The 22,568-nt window shown below is 40.4% G+C and overlaps 3 protein-coding genes and 3 non-coding genes across 8 annotated transcripts in view; 1 reads left to right on the forward strand and 5 right to left on the reverse strand.

Moving 5' to 3' along the window:
• The window catches only part of znf1069 (zinc finger protein 1069), a 616,019-nt gene that overhangs the window by 576,833 nt on the left and 16,618 nt on the right, over positions 1–22,568 (reverse strand). The window lies entirely within an intron of this gene.
• Positions 1–22,568, reverse strand: part of LOC110439389 (NACHT, LRR and PYD domains-containing protein 3) — a 440,964-nt gene that overhangs the window by 232,957 nt on the left and 185,439 nt on the right. The gene's annotated exons all lie outside the window — the stretch shown is intronic.
• LOC101882433 (uncharacterized) lies at positions 638–9,990 on the reverse strand. The gene is made up of 10 exons (XM_073946771.1): positions 9,968–9,990; positions 9,065–9,113; positions 8,794–8,949; positions 6,609–6,692; positions 5,612–6,102; positions 5,109–5,418; positions 4,778–4,991; positions 3,884–4,093; positions 3,026–3,423; positions 638–2,846 (listed from the first exon to the last, which is right to left on the reverse strand). The coding sequence occupies exons 1-10, from the start codon at positions 9,988–9,990 to the stop codon at positions 1,629–1,631; spliced, it is 3,153 nt and encodes a 1,050-aa protein (XP_073802872.1). The 3' UTR covers positions 638–1,628.
• On the reverse strand, positions 10,856–10,928 carry trnav-uac (transfer RNA valine (anticodon UAC)). Its single transcript has one exon. It is a non-coding gene; the product is annotated as a tRNA-Val (tRNA).
• trnav-aac (transfer RNA valine (anticodon AAC)) lies at positions 20,398–20,470 on the reverse strand. Its single transcript has one exon. It is a non-coding gene; the product is annotated as a tRNA-Val (tRNA).
• On the forward strand, positions 21,799–21,881 carry trnal-gag (transfer RNA leucine (anticodon GAG)). The gene has a single exon. It is a non-coding gene; the product is annotated as a tRNA-Leu (tRNA).

Below are 22,568 nucleotides of genomic sequence, written 5' to 3' on the forward strand. Positions count from 1 at the left end.
ACCTTCCCTGCACCTGCTTTACGTCACGCATAGTGATACTGTTCTGTGTTAAAACAACGCAATTTGAGTTACATTGATTTCTATTGCAGGTGCTCACCAAGACCGGGGTTCGAATCCAGCTAAAGACGCTTTATTGTTATTGGTTAATTATTACTCAATAAACTAACTGTTTAAATGTGTAATGCTCCAAGGTAAATAAAATATGCCTAAGCGCTTTATTCTTGTGTTTTTTGACATTCTTTCATGAAAAATAAAGCATACTAACTTGAATGTGTCACTATTTAGTAGTTGTTGTAGCATTGTTATCCTTATGGTTATTATTGTTCTGTATTTTGATGTACAAATGATCTATAGAAATGTCATAGAGTATATAGTGTACACACACACACACACACACACACACACACATATACATATATATATAGTGTATATAGTGTGCATAGTGTATATGGAATTAAAAGTCAAGTAGTCAGTTATTTATATATGCATTATTTATCTAACAATTGTCAACAGAACAGTAATGAATATAGAGTAGAAAATGTAAAAATAATAAATTAGTTATTAATAATACAGTATTAACAATATAAATAAACAATGTTAATAAAACGTTAAATACAAACAGAAACCGACACAAAGTGGATTTAAAAGTCAAGGACATTTATTATTGCAATATTTATTTAACAATGGTCAACAAAACAGTAATGAACATGGAATAAAAATTCTTAAAAATTAAATGTTAAATATTAACAGAATAAATACAAAATTAACAAATTAAATAAAATGTTAAATAAATTTAGAAACCAACAATAAGTGAAATAGAATAAATTTAACTATTATGGTTGTAACCTGTATACACTTTATACATACACACACATATAAATAATAAATAAGTTAAATAAAATGTCAACAAAATAAATAAACTTTAAATAAAAAGTGCAATAAAACAGAATCAAACAAGGTAATTGAAGAACTATTATGGTTATAAAGTGTATAAACTATAGACATACACATAAATAATAAACAGTTAAATAAAATGTTAACAAAATAAATTATTTTTATAAAATGTGAAATAAAATAGAAACCAACAAGTGAAATAGTATAAATTGAAGATCTATTATGGTTGTAAACTTTATACACTCTGTACACACACACACACACACACACACACACACACACACACACACACACACACATATAAATAATAAATTAAATAAAATGTTAACAAAATAAATACACTATTTAAATAAAATGCGCAATAAAATAGAAACCAACAACAAGTGAAATAGAATAAACTGTAGAACTATTATGGTTATAAACTATATAAATACACACACATATATAAATAATAAATAAGTTAAATAAAATGTTAACAAAATAAATTATTAAAAAGTAAAATGTGCAAAAAAAACAAGTGAAATAGAATAAATTGAATTATTATGGTTATAAACTGTAAACACTATACACACACACACACACACACATAAATAATATAAAAGTTAAATAAAATGTCAACAAAATAAATACACTATTTAAAGAAAATGTTAAATAAAAATATAAACTAACAGCAAGTGAAATTGAATAAACTGAAGAACTATTACACTATATACATACACAAACAAACAAACACATTATTTTGGGTTGGTCCTTTTCATTTCCTCTAGCCACTCTTCTTTAGTTAAAGTTTCAGTCTGTGGGCAGTACACCCTGCCCCTGAGTTGGCTATGGCCTGTGGCATTTGTTTTGAACTGCCCACACTTTTTACAAGTGTTCGCTTGAACAGTTCTACGGTACGGTCTTTTGGGAATGGCTCCAGATGTGGACGGTGATGCAGCAGGCTGTGAGCTGGTACTGGACATTGTTGGCTGAAGTGGTGGCTGTCTGAGTGGCATTCCCTGCACCATTGGGATACCCTGGGCCATCTGCACTCCTTGCATCATCGGGATACCCTGGGCCATAGGGATTCCCTGGACCATTGGCACAGCCTGGAACATTGGTACACCCTGAAACATCGGCATACCCTGGTACCCTGGTGTAGCTGGGATGTATATGTTGGGTACCATCTGCAGCGATGCTCCAGGTGCTGGTGGTGTAAATATGACCTGGGTCTGTACTGGTGCCTTGGGTCTGAGTGGGGGTCGTCCAACAGATGTCTGCCTCTGCCTTGCCTGACCTGCTGTGCTCTCTGGCAACACATACTGGTGCTGCTCTCCTGGTTGGTCTGGCTCTGTCCGAAGACTTTTGGCAACTGGGAGAGGCTCCTGGGCTTCTGGGAGGGGTTGAGGCAACTGAATACCCTGAACCAGCACAGACAGCTCCTGTTTCTTCTGTCTGTTATTAAACCACTGAATCAGGGTATTCTGGTTTACCTCAACCAGCTGCATGGATGTACCTCCCATTACCAAGCTGTTGCCCAGTACGAGTTGCCTAATCCTGCGGTAGTCTTGCAGGATCAGAGACCATCTTGAAAGGGTTCCCTTGCCTTTTCGCTTGGGACTAGGGTGGATGGTACAAAGCCTAATAAAGATGGTCTCCACAAAACGGCAACAGTCAGGCCACTGAGCAGGAGCACTGCTTGCACCCAGCACACATCTGGTAGTGCTCTCCACGCCAGGGGTGTGAGTGGGCTTCTTGGGTGTTTTAAATCGCCCACTCAGCAGTCGCTTCTGGTGTCGAGCTGCATACACCACCCGCTTCTTGTCTTGGTCATGCAGGCTTTGCCAAAGACCAATGATCTCGTTGGCCTCCTGGTTGGTGAGGCTGAGGCTTTTGTGGGTCCGAAGCTCAACCAGATATTCAACCAGCCTGTCCACATGCTGGAAGCCCGGAATATTTTGGTAGTCAACAGCCTAATGAAAGCACAACAAAATAAAATAGCATATTAAATTTTTCAATGCATAATTCCATAATTGTTTCTGTTATCATGTTGAAGCTGCACTACGGAAATAAACCTGATGCGTGTTTGACTTTACACTTTATTTTAAAATTATTCTAGATCACTGTAAAGACAGAAATTAGTGGGACTTACAGTCTCTTCATCACCATCATCATCGTCGTCATCATCATTGTCTTCGTCATCATCTTCCGTAGCCTCTTCTGGCTCTAAGGGCACAGGTGAAATTGGTTCTTCAGGCTGCGCAGGTGGGTCAGGGACCAGTGCAGGGCATGTGGAGACTGGCAAAGAAGCGACACTGCTGGTGACTGCAGTGGAGGAACCCGATCTCAATGTGGAGGAGGATGGTGACAGAGCAGCCTCCGAATCAACAATAGTGTGATCCTCACTGATGTCACAGAAGCCCTCATCTTCTTCTCGCTCATCCACATTGAGATCCTCAATGAGCTCAGCAGTCTGCTCACAGTCTGGGTTCATGTTCTGCAGTGCCTGACCAGTCTGCTGGAACAGATACTGCACTCCAATGAGCTCACCTGAAAAAAATAAATGAAACATAAATAAACAAATTTTAAGAGCCATGTTTGATTGGGTGTTGAAGTAGCAAGTAGTTTTAAAAGCTCAACGTCAAGGAAGAAACAAAAACATACATTTTAATCAAAGATCCAAAACATAATAAATATTCTGGACAAAACATCTAATGAAATGCAATGGAAATACAACGAAGACAGAGAAATGTACAAATAAATTTCCCTCAAAGCTTGTAGCATTATGTTTGATAATGACATGTAATAATAATATAATGATAACTTTGTATCTTGCTTTACTTCAGTAAATAGTCATGAAACAATACATTTGTTCTTACAAATATTTAAAGACAAGCAAAGATTTCACAGCACAAAGCTCATGAACATTGACCTACTGTATCAAACTGGATACAGTAGATGGAGAGAACACAGAAATTGCAGGTTTATTAACAATAGCAAAATCTCTTACCAGTGTAACGTGCAGGCGGACAAAAGTTGGGCACCACTTCTCTCCCAAACAGCTTTTCAAAGTTGCAGTTTACACAGTGAACAAGTTCTCCTGAGCAGCTGCGTAAAGCTGATGGTTCAGATGCCAATGAAGCAGCCTCCCGGTCCTGGTTCCACCTGTTTAGTCCCTCCAGCAAATAAATCTGATAGTTCAGACTATTTGCGCTGTACCCTGTAAATATTAAAAACAATGTTTAGGACTTAATTAAAAAACAAACACACAAAGACATTTAATGCGTTTTTACACAATGTTTGTGCAGAATCATACCTGGGATGAAACGATTGAGGTGTAAATGAAAGGACTCGAGAGACGTGGAGCCCCTGGCACATCTGTAGGTCCGTAGCAGAACACTTCCCTTGGTTATGCTCCTCGTTTCAGTATAGAGCACGACACCAGGGGGGTCCTGAATGCATTTTATATGCTTTTTTTGGACACTCCAGATGTGCCCCATCCTTTCCTTGTCTAAAAGAGGAACGCCCAGCGAGTCATTGCCCTTGTTGCTCATGAGCTCAGTAAGAAGCTGTTCAAGTAGAAGGATGGTAGTCTCCTCCCCACGAGTCCTCCTCCGGCAATGGAGAGCCAGCTCCTCCCTGGTGAGATGCTTGTTGACATCAGCATCTGTCAACGCAGGCTAACCTTGGGACATCAACAGTGCTCGCTTTGCTTGGCGTAGCAAAGAAACATCAGCCGCATCCCATTCAAAAATGCACGCAGAGATCCGTGACATGAAGATGGGATACAGTTGATGAGCATCAGTTGTACATCCCACAGCAATCCTGCGCATAAAGTGCCAGATGTCCAATTTCACAGTCAACTCCGGCCATCCTCTAAACCTGGCTTTGAGTTTGGTCTCACCCACATCAGTGCAGCACCCACAGTCCACATACAAAACAGCAGGTGGATCCATACCAGCCTCCTGGTATCTTCTGACCAGCCCATCCACCATCCTGTCCAGTCCTGCTCCTTCCTGGGCAGTGAGCACACTTATCAGCACCTGACCAAACTCATTGCCAACAGAGGTGAGCCAGAGTCCTGTTCCTTTTGCTGTCCCGGCCAGCTTTTTTGTGATCTAGATTAGACAAGAGAAGAACCATGGTGTATCGTCAGATCAAGCAGACTACACAAAGGGTTTTTACCAATGCTGGAATATAACAAAGAAATTATAAATTGATGAATATCCACTAACCTTTTTAGTTGAATTCATCTTCAAGATGGACCCATGGGTCGATGTTATCCTGGCATGGATTTCATTCAACCTTGTCAAGATGTCCTGGCTGTAGACAGTGAGGAGCCACTTGCAGCTTGGCACAACTGTAGGTGCTGGGGGCTCCTGGAAGGTGATCGGCAACACCCCAGGTCCACTGAGGAAATCCACACACTGAGTGGTGTAGCGGGCTAGACGCTGGAGCCACTCTTCACTGTGGTTTTCCTTCAGTTGTTTGATGACCCTTGTGGGGCTGTTGCCTAGTCCACGCTCACGCAGTAGGCGAATGACTCTTATATCACAGGCGTACCTTAGGAACAGAAGAATATTAATATAAACATATATATATATATATATATATATATATATATATATATATATATATATATATATATATATATATATAAATATTTGTAAAGTATTTTCATATATCTGTGATGATAGGTTAACAACTGCACGAGGAATAAAGGTGTTCAATTACTCACTTCTGTGTGAGAATGACCTGAAACTCTGAGCGATGGCCAAGATCCAGCTGCTGCAAGACAGTCTGACTCCAGGACACATGCGAGGCTTTGCACTTGGTACAGATGAGGGTTTCTGTAACCATGTTGTACATCCTGTCGATGTCCAGAACCTGCCGTGCCCTTTTGTGCAGACCTCCACCTGTCAGCTGATGCTGTCCACATGCAGGATTAGGGCAAAGGACTTTGACCCTCCACAGCTTGTATGGCATCCACAGCAAAAGTGAATGACAGAAAAATCTGTCTGGAGCTGGAGCCTGATTGTATGTAAGTGCAGGCTGTGGAGGGTAATACCAGAGCTGGAGGTTGTCTCGAAGCTCTGGCTTTCCTTTGGACCCTATTTTAAAAAGCCTGCTGGCACTCCACTTGTGGTCCTCTGGTGGCAAGGTTTCAGCCCAAAGGCGAGGAAGTGGAACAGCTGATGGAGCTTGCAACAATGACCCAGAAGGTGCAGTCTGTGAAGGAAAATAGATAAAACCTTTAGTCTGGTAATGTAAATGCACCTTACATATTTGAGTGAGTACCCTCACATGATGTTATCATGATTATAATCTAAATACCTTTGATTTTAAGTGATTGTTTTTAATTACCTTATTATGTTTTTCAATTCCAAAAATCATTAATAGAATTTCACTAATAAACATTTTCTTTAAAGAGGCAAAAGTATTTTCCAATACAGTTATTTCTTTTTTTCCTTTCTACTTCTTTTCCATCCATTTTCTTTTCTTTTACTACTGTGAACATAAAATATCAACAACAGAAGGCGTAATTTTTGTGATTCTTTGCTTTATTTTTTCCTCTCTTTATTTTGTTAACATTTATACATATATCAAGCTTAGTTAATTAACATCAAGTCAATTTAACTGGCTGGTCTTAAAACCACTTTGTGTGAATTCAGCTGGGGCAGCAAATATGCAAACCAAATTACCTTTTTTTGGACAGAAAATATGAAATTACTTACTGAGACAATGCCGGACGGCTCTGTGGAACTGGTCACTGCCGTAGTGGATGTGAGGACGGGGGCAGAAACTTGAAGGTCCTGTGTCTGTACAAACAAGCAGTATAACAAAGTGCATTTTGTAAATATGTATCTATAAGTAACATTAACTAATCAGAATTTTTTGCAACCATTACTTTATTTGAACATTAATGTATAAAATACATTGGAAATGAATGATTGCTGCTAAACTGTAAAATTTTGTCACAGCGCTTCTATGCAGAACAAAAAGTTTAAAGAATGGTGCTTATTTTTAATATATATGTTTTTATGCACTAAAAGAATACTACAGAGATGTTTTATTGAGATTTAATGTGACGGTACTTAATAAAAATACGAATTTACATTAAAAAAATGCTTATACCAAATTCTCTCAGAAAGCTATGTGGATTATGACAATACTTACAGCCGTGCTTGGTGTAGAAGCACTACACACTGCTAAACTGGGCTGGACATCAGCCTGTGATGGTCTTCTAGCCACACTAAGATTTGGCTTTGCTGCAGCAATGTGGGATCTGGAAAATCTTGGTTTGGTGAACTCAAAAAGGGCAAGACAAAAAGCATTTCATTAAAAACACTGTTCACAATGGCAAAATGTACACTAATGTTCAAAGGTTTGCGATCTACTCAATGTATTTTTTAATGTTTTAATTATGTTTATCAAGGCTACATTTATTTGATCTAATATTTAGTAAAAACTGGAATAATGTGAAATAATAATATAGGCAAAGTAAATAAATAAAGAATAATTTATTCAAACAATTCAAATCAAATAAAATCTACTTAATTTATGAGCAAATCAAACAATAGAATTCTTGCAATATATGATTAATATTAAGCTTTTATATTTTAACAATAATCATTTTTTGAACATTAGTGTATATCACATTACATTTTAAGCAATTAGAAACTATCTTTCTATATGTCTGTTGTACAATCAGTTTGATTTCTCTACAGTGTTTCGAGTTCCAGCTGTTTTTTACTACCACCCTCTGCTACTGTTACAGGTAGAAATAAGATATAAGTTAGAATAGATTTAATTAGATAACTGGTTCATTGAAAATAAATGTGACACATTAGGCTTTGATTAAAATTATAGTTTTCTGGATCAAGGAGCAATATGCAAACAAATATTTTTTTTTACTACCAAAGGAATAAAGTATTGCATTATGTTATATACAGTATTATTGTACTATTATTACATTATGCATTTCAACAAAAACATACATTGTATATTACAACATCACACTATGTGTTATATACAGTTGAAGTCTGATTTATTAGCCCGCTTTTTTATTTTTTTCCACCAATTTCTGTTTAATGGAGAGAAGATTTGTTCAGCACATTTTTTAAATATCAAAGTTTTAATAACTCATTTCTAAGAACTGTTTTATTTTATCTTTGCCCTGATGACAGTAAATAATATTTGACTAGATATTCACTTCTATACCACTTAAAGTGACATTTAAAGGTTTAACTAGGTAAATTAGGTTAACTAGGCAGGTTAGGGTAATTAGGCAAGTTATTGTATAACGATGGTTTGTCTTGTAGACTATGCCAAAAAAAAAAAAGCTTAAAGAGGCTCATAATATTGACCTTGAAAAATGTATTCGAAATAAAACAAATAAGACTTTCTCTCAGTAGAAAAAATATTAGCATACCTGTGGTAGCAAAAAAAAAAAAAAAAAAAAAAWTATATATATATATATATATATATATATATATTTTTTTTTTTTTTTTTAAATAAGTACTTTTTCAAGATAATACCTCAGACTCGTTGTTTAGAAAAAGTACAAATTTTAGCTTACACTTAAAATCGAAACAAAGTATTTACTATTAGTGTTTATTATGTATCATTATCTGAAGACAAGAGGGTAAAATGTAGCTTTAAAAACTGTGACCCTGACCATGACCTGACCATGTAATTTAATCCAATCACAGAAACTCAAACCGACCAATCAGCAAGTGTCTGCTACCCCCCACTGTGCAAGAGGTGTGAAAAGAAGCAGGTCTCTAGCAACACCTCAACTTTTGTATTGCTTTTTGTTCTTTTCTCTTCTATGTTTGAACTTTGAACTGAACTTTGAACACCTTGAACTCTTGAAACACTGAAATTGTCATTTCTTTAGATTTTTAAAAAAAAATGTACCATTGACAATTGCGGTGAAATCTTTGATGCCACTGATGGAGTAGACGGGGGCTGGGGCTGGGCCTCAAGTTGTCTTGTCTCCATCACCTCCTGAGCAGGTACAGTAGGGGCAGGTTGTTGCACCGTTTGTGCTGGAGCAGCAGAAGCAGTACTATGCTGAAAATAATTACAAAAATACATATAATCATAAAAAAGGAAAGACATTCTAGTAAATAAAAATAAACACGTATTGATCCAAAAATGTGAAAACCACATGTGCATTTTAGCACACCTCCAAGCAAAGTCCTCTGCCCACGAGATTGCAATGGGCATTTCTCAATCTGAAAAAATCATGAAAAATATAATAAATAATTTTACACAATACAAAAAACTTTTATAACTAAACAAGAATTTTAACTCAATGACTCCCTTAATAAAGCACACAATAGCTCCGTAAATTAATTTACCACTGTTTCTAGAATGTGTTTAATATTTGTCTAATATGTAATCGTACAGTTTGTATCTCCAAAAACGAAAAGAAGAATAAAAGGAACTGGACAGAAACATTTCAGGCCTTAAAACCACATGCTGTATACTGTACTCATAATCCCTTCCCCCACCTTTTCAGATCTCTCTCATAAATGGTCAAACTTACTAAATCATTCAAAGTAAATCTCAAAATACATGCAATTTAAAACACTTTAATATTTAAAAACAAGTATGACATGTTTTACACAGATACTGTACTGAATGTACTGAAGCCTAACAAGTTAACGTTACTCTGTTAAGCAAATTTCAGCAAACGTTATATCATGTAAATGAAATACACACCCTTTGATAAATCTCATGCCACTTTTTTTGTTGAGGAGCTGGCCTGTTGCCCTCATTTGATGGCCAAACTCCTGTGCTGGCAAACTTTTTCAGATGTGAAATCCAGTCAGCGTCTGACATGGCTTTATGAGATTTTTCAGACATTTTTCTCCTATAAATTAAACGGTTTTGAATTAAAGTATCCAAATTTGAAATACAACATACTAAAACATTCATTCGTGCAATTGTGTAGTTTTTCCTACCTTTTTTAAGAAATCACTATCGGAAAAAATCCTTTACTGTAAGCAAAACGATGCTGTGCTCTGTCGATCGATGCTGTTCGTTGAATATCACTGATGGTCAATGAACTTTTTTGACCTCTGACCCGCCTCCAGAGGACCGCGTCATTCCTTCGTGTACCTTCGGCTCAGTTCGGAAAATTGATTGACATCTGACTAACCTGTTTGACTGCACACCTAGCGGTGATTCTTGGAACAGTTCCTACCCCCCGGCTTCAACATTGTCTCGACTCTGATTGGTCAAATGTTGAAAATGTTGAGAATTCCGGTCCACGATTGGATGCAAATGTTGAAGCGCTGCAACGTGATTGGCTACAATGTTGGAGCGTATCGCTCCGATTGGCTCTCATCTTCAACATTTGTGAAATATTGTCGGACTATCCTTCGGCAGCTGGCGTTCAGGTCGCAGTCTCCCCTGGAGGCGTGGGTTCGAATCCCACTTCTGACAAACTGAGCCTGCGGCGATGCGCTCAGGCTGAAGTCTTTAACTCCCTGCCACCATGTCCGAATGATACAGTAACACTGACAAAACGCCGCATCACGCGGGCTTTAATGCAAGTGCACCGAAAGGGGATCAAAAGAATTGTCCTGGGATGGCGTTGATTTTTAAGGTTTGCAGGGCATTTTTTCCTCAAATCCTCGTACAACGTCAAGTCATGGCATTTGACAGATCCACGACCTTGTATCCTGCATCCAGGCCAGTGGTGCTTCAAGTATTTGTAGTCTTTTTTTATAGAGCTGTCTTGTACGGTCCGCATCGTGGAGGGCCAGCAAACGCACTGGCCACCTGCTCATGCACAACACAAAGCTAAAAGAAATCAGATTCTACGCAAGTTTGCGACACCGCGAGGGGAGGTAAACACTGAGTTGAATTCAAACTTCTAGCCTCACAAGGCTCTGCAGAAAGAATGTTTTCAGTGAACATCAGTACTCAACAGAAGCCTGATTTGACAATTGTCGTAAAAGCCAGAGGTTGTTTCCACCCAGTTTCGAACTGGGGACCTTTCGCGTGTAAGGCGAACGTGATAACCACTACACTATGGAAACCCCACAAGTGCTCTCACCAGCGAAGTTAGGCGTGCAAGGATAAAACAAGGTGTACGCGTTTGTCAATCAAGCAGACAAAGCCATCAAGCTAACACCCATCTCTTCAGAGTACACCCGAACCCCGGTGAATATCCCTCTCTCTAAAGAAAACGACACTCCTACTCCAGTGTAACGGGTGTCCCATCAGCAACACACCCGTCCATAATAACTCAGGTCTTGGACACAATAAAGGAAGCCATCCACCATTGCACTCAATCAGATTTATTCTCTCCGTCTGAGATAAAACTGAGATAAAACAAAGATATGTAATGCAGGAAAGTGCAGCATTAACATTCAGCTCTCTCTCTTTCACAGTCACACCGATCTCTGTGAATGTACATTTTCTTAAACTCAAAAACATAACATATAAAAATTTATAAACAACATACCTGAGATAAAACAAAGACATGTAATGCAGGAAAGTGCAGCATTAACATTCAGCTCTCTCTCTAAAAGGGAAAAATACAAAATCTCTCTCGTTGGGCTCTTGTATGAAACTTTAAAATGCATTAGCAATGTAATGCTTCAGCTAGCAACACACAAATCATCTAAATCGTAAAAAAAATAAACATTAGGAAATCAAAACATGAACTAGTGTATTATTTAAACAACATACACATCTGTTTCGCTCGATGAAATTATATAAAATTGTTTATATCATCTTTTTTTTTAAATTAGTTTGCGAGAGAGAGAGACGAGCTGCGCTTACCTTTCACAGTAACACCGATCTCTGTGAACCTACGGTAAGCGCAAAGGAACAATATTCTCCTGCAATTTATTTACCACAAGGGGGCACTCAAATACCATCTTATGTATAATGCCTAATTTCATGTCATTCACTCTGATGAATTATATCATCTTATCTTTTCAACTCCGTTACATTCACCCCCACTGAATTACATGAAATTTAGGCATATCCAAAATTAAGAAAACAATAACAGATTATCAACATCTCATATCAATGGAGAATTTCCCATAAAAGGACAGTCAAAATTCAATTATCCCATAAGGACAAAGTGATAAGAGAGTAGCGCTAAGCCTTCATATCAACAATCGACAGTGAAACATCTACATACATTCCACCAAATCCTCCTAACCTCATGCATTGTCAGAATACAAATGCAAATAAAGGGAAAATAAAACATTGTAATAAACATACAGTAAGACAAATAAAACTGCCCCTCATAGAAGTCAACCAATACACATCTACTACCTCAGGTATTTGATTTGAACATGAACCATAGACCTATAACTCGTCCATATAAACTGAAAAAATTAAGGGAAAATAAACCCTCTCTTAAACCTATATGTAGACTGCTAATTTGCAAGAGCACGTAACAGAGACCTACAAGCAGCTTCTACATTTTGCTTTGCATCTTGAATGACAGTCTGACCTGACATTGTTTGAATCAAACGATCAACTGGCTTAATAACACGACCAAAGCGTGATCTCACCTGTGTGACAAGTGTAGAACTTGGTGGTACATTCAAACTGTCAATTATGTGCGTGTTTGTAGGAGTATGTGAGCTGGAATGGGTAGACCAGACTGTCCCTGCGTCTGAATTCTGCACATTTGAACTGCCAGGTGCTTCATATCCAGAGACGGATATTGTCACTTCATTGGACAAATCAGAAACAAGACTTCCTGATGTAGCAGGAGTTACTGTAGTACCAGGAACTGTCAGAACTTCACTCAGTGCTTGATCGGAATTAGATTGAACACATTCCTCAGGCAGGTCTGAAACCCAGCTAATGGTTCTGTCTCTGGCACTAGATTCCTGAACAGATATAGAATCCACATGGTCACAGTCATTGATGACATCATCCTGTATGGATGGAACCCTGCCTCCCATCATCACTGATCCTTCCAAGTCAACTCCATTACAGCCATCCTCTTCATCATCAGACACTTCCACATCCCTTTCTACAGGATCATTGCCAATGGCACTTGAGCAGAGGACAGAAGGTGAGTTTTGACAAGAATCAGATACAACAGACATCTGATCCGACTGAGGGATTTCTACATTCACAGGTAAGAAATTTACTACCAACAGCAGGTTCCGATGGACCACTTTTTCCTGCCCTGTAGATGGATTATGGATTCGGTAAGTATGCGTGTCTGGTCTACAATCCACAACAGTATAAACTGTTGACTCCCACCTGTCAGCGATTTTCTTTTTGCCCCTTTCAGTTTTGTTTGCCAGGAGTACTTGGTCACCTATCTCAATGATCAACCCCTTCACCTTTCGGTTGTATATCTCTGCAAGTCTTCGTTGCTCTTTCGTAACATGTTCATGTGCGATTAAGGATGCCTCTTTCAGGTCTTTTAACAGAGTGGAAACAAATTTGTCACAACTTGTTACAGTAGGGTCATCCAAAACGGAACGAAAAAGAATGTCAATAGGTAAACGAGGCACCCGTCCGAACATCAGATAAAAGGGAGCATATCCTGTGGTATCGTTTATGGTGCAGTTATACAGGAATGAGAGAGTCTGCAACCGTCTAGGCCAATCTCTTTTTACATCTGGTGACAAGACTCTGATCATATTTCCAAGGGTTCTGTTAAAGCGTTCTACACTTCCATTACCCATCGGGTGATACGGTGTGGTATGTGACTTACTAACCCCAGAAACCCTTAAAAGCTCACGGATTAACTTGCTTTCGAAACATGCCCCTTGGTCACTATGGATCCGCTCTGGAAGACCATAAACGCAAAAGTACCTGTCCCATAAAACCCTGGCAACTTGTTTGGCGGACTGGTCTCTACACACAAAGGCTTGTGCCAGTCTTGTAAAATGATCGGTTGCTACTAAAACGTCAACAGACCTGTTACTGGAATCTTCCGCTGACCAGAAGTCTATGCATACAAGTTCTAATGGTCTACTTGTTGAAATGTTCTCCAAGGGGGCTCTTCCAGAAGGATCTGTAGTTTTGCTCACAGTGCAGCGGTAACATTTGTGTACATATTCTCTTAGAGTTCCTTCCATGTTCAGCCAAAAGAATCGCTGCCTGGCCAGGCTAATTGTCCAAGTCTGTCCTTGATGGCCACAATCATCATGGATTCCTTTCAGAATCACTTCTATCAGGGACTCAGGGACAACATACTGATAGCGTTTTGTTTTGGACAGTTGATCACGAGACACTCTGTATAACACACCATTCCTGACAACCAGTTTCTCCCAGTGCTTCAGATATCGAACAACAGCCACTGACTCCTTCATTCTTTCTCTTCTAGAAGGTCTACGGAGGCGCTCAACATAATAGAAGACTCTAGACAAGTGCTTATCACTGAGTTGTTTTTCACGCAGCTCTTGTTCAGTATATGCTGGCAGTGTATCCTGTCCCACTGACATCACTTGAGGTAGGTGATCGATGGAAGTCATGGCTCGAGCCTTGGCACCAATGTTCCACTCTAAATGTGAATCTATTATGGCAGAGACCTCATCCCTAGGAATCATCATCAGTTCATCCATTTTTTGAATATTGTGACTATACATTTGTTTTGCGTTAAGGACACTTTGCCTTTCTCCTGAATCACTTGAAATCCTAAAGGCATCCTGCACTGAACCTGTTGACATTCCTCTAGACTCAGCTAGAAGGGCACCATAAGGCTCCTTGAGCAGTCTCTGTACAATCTCAGCTTTGACAAATGGAACCCGGCTTAGGGCATCCGCGACAATTTTTTGGGGACCAGGCACATACTTGATGTTAAAGTTGAAGCTTGCCAGTTTAGCCACCCAGCGCTGTTCACAGCAATCAAGTTTGGGTTTTGTAAGGATATGGGCTAAAGGATTGTTGTCAGTGAAGACAGTGAATTCATGGCCCTTCAGCCAATGACTGAATTTATCGCATATAGACCACTTCAAGGCCAAAAACTCCAAACGATGTGCTGGATAGTTTTGCTGTGAGCGAGAAAGGGACTTACTGGCAAAAGCCACTGGCCTGGCCTTGATCTCCCCCTCTGGAACCTGTGAGAGCACAGCTCCAATCCCGTCTAAGGATGCATCCGTTGCAAGCACGAAAGGGCGATTAAAATCCGGATGGGCAAGGACGACGCTTTCGACCAACAATGTTTTCAACTTCTCAACAGCCTGGACCTGAGCTTCTGTCCAGTCACTGGGTTTCAGTTTTTTATTTGAACTAACATTACCCCGTTTCCCTGGAATTCTTGCTTTTGCCTTCTGTCCTTTCAAAAGACTATAAAGAGGCTTTGCAACTGCTGAATAACTTGGAATGAAGTGTTGGTAGTAATTCACCATCCCCAGAAATGATCTTATTTTCTTCTGAGAAGGAGTTACTCCATCTTGCTCCATCAAGTCCAAACTGCTCATTTTAGAGATGCTCTCAACTTTGCTTGGGTCTGTGGAAACACCAGTCTGATCAATTATGTGTCCAAGGAACTTCACCGATCTTCTCATAAGGTGACATTTTTTTGGAGCTAGTTTAAGATTGTACTTGCGGAGCCTGCCAAACACCATTTCCAAGCGATCCAGAGCAGTCCTTTCATCTGGGCCAAAAACAATCAAGTCATCCAGGTAACACAAGAGACTGAGGAAGTTTTCATCCCCAAATATACTGGTCATCATACGCATGAAGCTCCCAGGACTGTTGCAGAGGCCTTGAGGTAAGCGATTATACTCAAAAAGGCCCATGGTTGTCGTAAAAGCGGTAAACTTGCGGTCTTCTTCGTGCAATGACATGTTATAAAATCCGGACGTTAAATCCATTGTGCTGAATAAAACATTTCCGCCCAGAGCTGCCAAACAATCCGCCTGATGCGGAAGAGGATGTGCATCCTTCAATGTCCGTCTGTTTAACCAGCGGAAATCTGTACATATCCGCAGGTCCCCATTTTTTTTCCAGACCAAAACGAGAGGAGAAGCATACTCATTGGTAGATCGCCTAATTATTTCCTTTTCCTCCATTTCAGTCAATACTTGTCGGAGTTTTTGATACTGACTGGGTGCTACTCGTCTGAATGGCAGCCTGAATGGTCTGGTGTCTGTGAGATGTATCCTGTGGACAAAGCCTTCTGCTTGCCCACAATCAAGATGGCTACGAGAAAAAACATCTTTGTAACTCAGAATCAAATTAACCAGCCGCTGCTTACATTCATCTGAAATGTCACATGAGTCAATGTCTAGACTGTCCAGATTAACTGACTTGAGTTGCTCACTCACAGGTAACACATCCGCTGATTCATTGGATAATCTTGTTGTGCAGTTTGCCAATGAAGGACTGACAGTATCAGAATGATCAAAATCCTCAAGTGCAATGCATGGATAGAGGTCTGCAACTTTGGCGTTTCTCTTTAATAACACAGGTCTGCCTGACGTGTTGATGAGCTTTAAGGGGACCCATCCATCTCCCCACAGAGACGTGACTAGTCTAGCCACCATGACACCTCTGGGAGCAGAGTGAGAAGATGTTGGCTCAGTCATAACTGCACTCCCTGGAGACAGAACCACATTTCTAGGCAATTTTCCCCATATCAAATACTCACAGCCTGGTTCAAGACAAACAGCTGAGTTGCATCTTACTGTTCCCAATTTCTCAGGTATGTCCTCTCCTCTCCAACGGTTCAATCCAGCCAGCATTGCCAAGAAGCTTTCACACTCTGGGTCTGAGGAAGTTGGTCTAGATACTGCTTGCCAAAATCCATCACTCAATTTGAAGTATTTGAGAATGTGTTTAATAACATTAGTTCCAAGTATCACCTCATCATGTTGTCCAGGAACAACTAAGGTAGGAACTATCATCTGTATACCATAAACTTCCATGGTAAGGTTAAATGACGATTTTGGTTTCACATGCAGCCCTCCACAGCCTACCAGGGTAACATCAACAACAAACTCATCACATTCATTTACTGCACCAGCTGATCTTAGAGTCTTCTCAGCAGATTCATTTATAGTGCAGGCCATTGAGCCGCTATCCAACATTGCATTCATTGTAACCACCTCTCCAATCTTCACTGGCGTGTAAAAGAGACTGTCATGTCCACCAACAACATTTGTATTCTGGTAAATGATTTTTGAATTTTCACAGTTCACTTCGGCTGAAAGATTAGCAATTTGAGTCTCAAAATCATTAGCAACTTGGGAGTAATATTGGAGATGACCCGCACTGCCTCCCTCCAAATACGGGTCTATTAGTTTCCCTCCTGTGGTGACTGGACAGGGGGTTGTTTTGGGCACTTGTTTTTATTGTGCCCTGGGGAGAAGCACGCAAAACACAGTTTGTCCATCATGCAATGAGTCACAGTGGTGTGTTTACTGTCATTACAGACCCGGCAAGCAGTTCTGACAAAGTTGCGCCGCTGTCTAGAGTCACGCCTGGTGTTGGAGACATCACGTTCTTGCACTTTATCCATGAGCTGCTCCATCATCTCAACCATGCGAGTCAACAACTGATTTTCAGCTGGTTGGGTGGATTGAGCCATCATTGGGGCAGGAGGCGTGCAGGAAGAGGTTTGAGTCTGTGACTGGCAGGAAATTTGTGTAGGTCCTGGCTGGTGGCAAATTTGAGTATCTGTAGACAAGCAGAATGTTTGCTTTGGAACAACAGGTGACTCCGTCTTGGAGTGATCATACATATCATGTCCACTGCTAAACATTGTAGTCGTGTGGCTTCGTAAATTTATACTAGTATTTCCTCTGCTCCTGAATTCTCTTTGGTAATCATCAATTCTGCATTGTATTTCTTTTGCATTCCATTCTTGAATGGGCTTGCATCTAAACATGTTTGATAAACAGGGGTCAGGGCAGAATTTAATGAACATCCTCGTTACCTCCTCTTCGATGTTGTCCAAATGCTTTCCTTGCCTTAACAGCCCCTCATTTGCCAGGTCAGCTGCTTTGTTCAGCCGGATCCAGTAATCTACAGGATTCTCTTTAGGCCCTGGGAGGGTGGCATAAAAATCAGCAAGTGGCAGGCAGGAGGGGGCTTCACTAAAATACTTCATGAGGATACTATAAATCAACTCAGGCTTTGCTGTGACATTAAGTGTAGCATCACTGCGTATACTGATTTTAACAATGTCCTTTGCCTTTCCAGCCAGCCTACTCATTATATCCCCGCTTGATCTTGAATCGGGCACATTTGTCTTCTCAGGAAAGACTTTGTCCGGTCTACCCACTCCTCAATGCCATACTTATCAGAGCCATCACCCCTAAATGTGTCGTGCTCTGACTTCATGTGTACTGTTAATTGTGGTGTCATCAATGTATGTGTACTCTGTTCTGTGTGTATTGGTGTCTGAGTATAGCTGGATGAGCTGGTCTGACCCTCAGCATTTACATTACCCAAACCTGCAGACATCAGTTTTGCTACTATTGACTCACCAATTTGTGAACCCAATTGGCCTATCATGTCTGTACGATGGTCAATGGCTACTCCATCCACTCCAGGTGTTGAAGTGTAGGGACCCTCACAAGCAACCCTCCCAACTGGCGTACTATTCACAGTTCGATTTAAACCCCTGCCATGGGCAGCTTGGAACTGTGACTGTCCAACCATCTGGCTGATACCATCACTAAAAACACCACCCTCTGAATTGTCAATTAACCATGCACCTCTACCCCGAGGAGTACCCATGTTATATGTTAAGTCTAAATCGTTATAATAGTTGTGTTTTTCAGCCATCTCGTCGTCAAAATTGCAGTTAGACAGAAAAAACTGACCACAAATAAACAATTACAGCAACAGCGTTAAATATGGCACTACTTGCAAAGATATTTGAATATAACTGTAGTCAAAAATTGTCTAAAAGTAAAAAAACAAATTTTTCATATGTCCATGCGTTGTGTTTTCAAAAAAAAACGTGTGAAAAATAAAATATGTTGTGAAAAATAGTGTATCGTCCCAATCACAGTGTGTGCATGTGTAAATACTGTTCACGTCTGAAGAAACGAAGGCTTGATCCGCTGATGAACTTGACACACGCAGCAATCACGGTCGATCTGTGTTGAACTGATCGGAGAATCCAAAAGAGTCACGGCACCAGTGTAACGGGTGTCCCATCAGCAACACACCCGTCCATAATAACTCAGGTCTTGGACACAATAAAGGAAGCCATCCACCATTGCACTCAATCAGATTTATTCTCTCCGTCTGAGATAAAACTGAGATAAAACAAAGATATGTAATGCAGGAAAGTGCAGCATTAACATTCAGCTCTCTCTCTTTCACAGTCACACCGATCTCTGTGAATGTACATTTTCTTAAACTCAAAAACATAACATATAAAAATTTATAAACAACATACCTGAGATAAAACAAAGACATGTAATGCAGGAAAGTGCAGCATTAACATTCAGCTCTCTCTCTAAAAGGGAAAAATACAAAAACTCTCTCGTTGGGCTCTTGTATGAAACTTTAAAATGCATTAGCAATGTAATGCTTCAGCTAGCAACACACAAATCATCTAAATCGTAAAAAAAATAAACATTAGGAAATCAAAACATGAACTAGTGTATTATTTAAACAACATACACATCTGTTTCGCTCGATGAAATTATATAAAATTGTTTATATCATCTTTTTTTTAAATTAGTTTGCGAGAGAGAGAGACGAGCTGCGCTTACCTTTCACAGTCACACCGATCTCTGTGAACCTACGGTAAGCGCAAAGGAACAATATTCTCCTGCAATTTATTTACCACAAGGGGGCACTCAAATACCATCTTATGTATAATGCCTAATTTCATGTCATTCACTCTGATGAATTATATCATCTTATCTTTTCAACTCCGTTACATTAGCACTAAATTCTCTGAGCACAAACAAATTTCTTGGAATATATAGCCCTTTTTCGTATGCATTGCCTCGTCTTGTTGAATCGCTAAATACCTCCACTATTTAATGTCGCTTGGAACAAAAGTGTCCACTAATTGTATGCTTCGGCCCAGTTTCGAACAGGAGACCTTTAGCGTGTAATGCAAACATGATAAACACTACACTACGGAAACCAATAGGCCAGTGGTGCTTCAAGTATTTATAGTCTTTTTTTATAGAGCTGTCTTGTACGATCTGCATCGTGGAGGGCCAGCAAACGCACTGGCCACCTGCTCATGCACAACACATAGCTAAAAGAAATCAGATTCTACGCAAGTTTGCGACACCGCGAGGGGAGGTAAACACTGAGTTGAATTCAAACTTCTAGCCTCACAACGCTCTGCAGAAAGAATGTTTTCAGTGAACATCAGTACTCAAAAGAAGCCTGATTTGACAATCGTCGTAAAAGCCAGAGGTTGTTTCCACCCAGTTTCGAACTGGGACCTTTCGCGTGTAAGAAGAACATGATAACCACTACACTATGGAAACCTTCAGAAGTACCACTAGCAGATAACCCTTTTTGATTGGGTGCCTGTTGACGATCATTGCTGGTGCGGCAGTGTATGCTATTATTTTCTCGCCAAAAGAAGAGCACTGTTTCTGCTCGGTTTCGAACCGAGGACCTTTCGCATGTTAGGCGAACGTGATGACCACTACACTACAGAAACCCCACAAGTGCTTTCCCCAGCGAAGTTAGGCGTGCAAGGATAAAACAAGGTGTACGCGTTTGTCAATCAAGCGGACAAAGCCAACTCAGCGTGACAAGCTCCCTGCAGGTATTAGGGCCAATTTACAATCCGGGCCCAACACAGCTGTACAGGTCCTAGCGAAATGTCCCCTTTCGTCACAATTGAAGCACCTGAATTCTGGGCATTCCTTCATCACATGGTCTGAGCTCATGCGTAGTCGACAGGTTTTTACCTGATTGGTGTGCATGACTCTAAAGTGCTGTGCCCCTTCAGCCGTCTCGATTTTGGTACTGTATGGTAGGGAGACCGTCTCTTCTGGAAATCTGTTTTTTACAAACCTTGTTCCATCTTCTATGCTTGTGCCTGGATACAGTCTTCTTTTAGTTTTAGACATGGGGAAAACTCCCCATCCCTCTAGCTTGCTTAAAATTTCTTCATCAGCTAGGTAAACAGGCAGATGCTTGAACGAAACAACATAGTCTCTGTTTTGTAACCTCCGTACTTCAGATTTCACTCCTTTAATTGTCAATCCATTGTCTATTAAAATTTCGGTGTCATCTTCAGTCTCCATCGTTACTTCATACTCCCTTGTTTGTTTGGGTCTCACCGCCAGAATTCTTCCTTCTCCAATCAGCTCCGTGACTGCTTTGATTATATCAAACCTTCTTGCATCTTTTACATTTTCTACTTCTACAGTTACTGTTGCTTCCTTTGTGCACACTCTTCTTTGTATCTCTTGCTTATCCTTACCTTTTTCACCTCTTCGTTGGCCGGGCTCTTCATTTTATTTATCTCTTTGTCTGCTGTCAAGTCCATTTTTTTATCTCTTCGTCTATTATCCAGCCCATTTTCTTTATCCTTTCGTGCAAGTCCCTCCATTTCTGTGTCGTTGCCAGGTAATCTGTCCATAATTAAAAATAAAAAACACAACATAACCACCCTTCAGGCAGCAAAATGCTGCTGTTAGGTGGTTTTTAAAGACAAAAATAAAACAAACAAACAAACCACTCAAGGCCAATAAACAAAAAGGTAGACAAGCAAAATGGGGAGAGCCTTTCTCTCCTCACTGCTGCCAACTCACTTCCTGTTTGCTCTATAGCGCCCTCAGGGTGGTGTGGTCGTAAGCAATGACAGCTGTCAAGTGTTGGCTATTGAAACTAGGTGCAGCCCCAGGAGCCGAGCACAGCTTAGCTGCCTGCTGCGCCAATGAGGTGGACAGCCGGAGCTGGGCAAGCTGTGAAACACCAGATTCCATGTCATGGTACTGCGGTGTGGCTCCCAGGAGACAGCTCCTGCCAAACTTGCATGTCAGGATGGCCGAGCGGTCTAAGGCGCTGCGTTGAGGACGCAGTCTCCCCTGGAGGCGTGGTTTCGAATGCCACATCTGACAACCCGAACCTGTGGCGATGCGCTCTGGCTGAAGTCTTTAACTCCCTGCCACCATGTCCGACTGATACAGTAACACTGACAAAGCGCCGCATCACGCGGGCTTTAATGCAAGTACACCGAAAGGGAATCAAAATAATTGTCCTGGGATGGTGTTGATTTTTAAGGTTTGCAGGGCATTTTTTTCGTCAAATCCTCGTACAACGTCAAGTCATGACATTTGACAGATCCACGACCTTGTATCGTGCATCATCCAGTGAGCAGAGAGCCAATTGAGAATGCGCGTAAAAGCAAATCTGAATGTTTCCGCTCAGTTTCTAACAGGAGACCCTCCGCTTGTAAAGCCATCGTGATAACCACAGGAGCCTCCGGTTAGGGTGAGAGCACTGTCTTGTGGTGCCATCGCAGAGAGACTGAAAGTCACTTTCCACAATGTTTTCATTCAATGTTCTACGCTGGTGGAATCACTTTGCCATTCCCACTCAGATTACGGATACACTGGTCTCCTTCAAATGACAGCTAACACCCATCTCTTCAGAGTACACCCGAACCCCGGTGAATATCCCTCTGTCTAAAGAAAATGACACTCCTACTCCAGCACTAAATTCCCTGAGCACAAACAAATTACTTGGAATATATAGCCCTTTTTCGTATGCATTGCCTCGTCTTGTTGAATCGCTAAATACCTCCA

Source organism: Danio rerio, chromosome 4, assembly GCF_049306965.1.
Source record: "Danio rerio strain Tuebingen ecotype United States chromosome 4, GRCz12tu, whole genome shotgun sequence".
Lineage (NCBI taxonomy): Eukaryota > Metazoa > Chordata > Actinopteri > Cypriniformes > Danionidae > Danio > Danio rerio.

Bases quoted from the DNA above. Each gene is read 5' to 3' on its own strand.
- LOC101882433 (XM_073946771.1), bottom strand. From the start codon at position 9,990: ATGACGCGGTCCTCTGGAGGCGG. The intron at 6,103-6,608 runs GTAAGTAATTTC...TTTCCTTCACAG, and splicing joins AGCCGTCCGGCATTGTCTCA to ACTGCACCTTCTGGGTCATT. The intron at 4,094-4,777 runs GTGAGACCAAAC...TAATATTTACAG, and splicing joins TGGGTGCTGCACTGATGTGG to GGTACAGCGCAAATAGTCTG.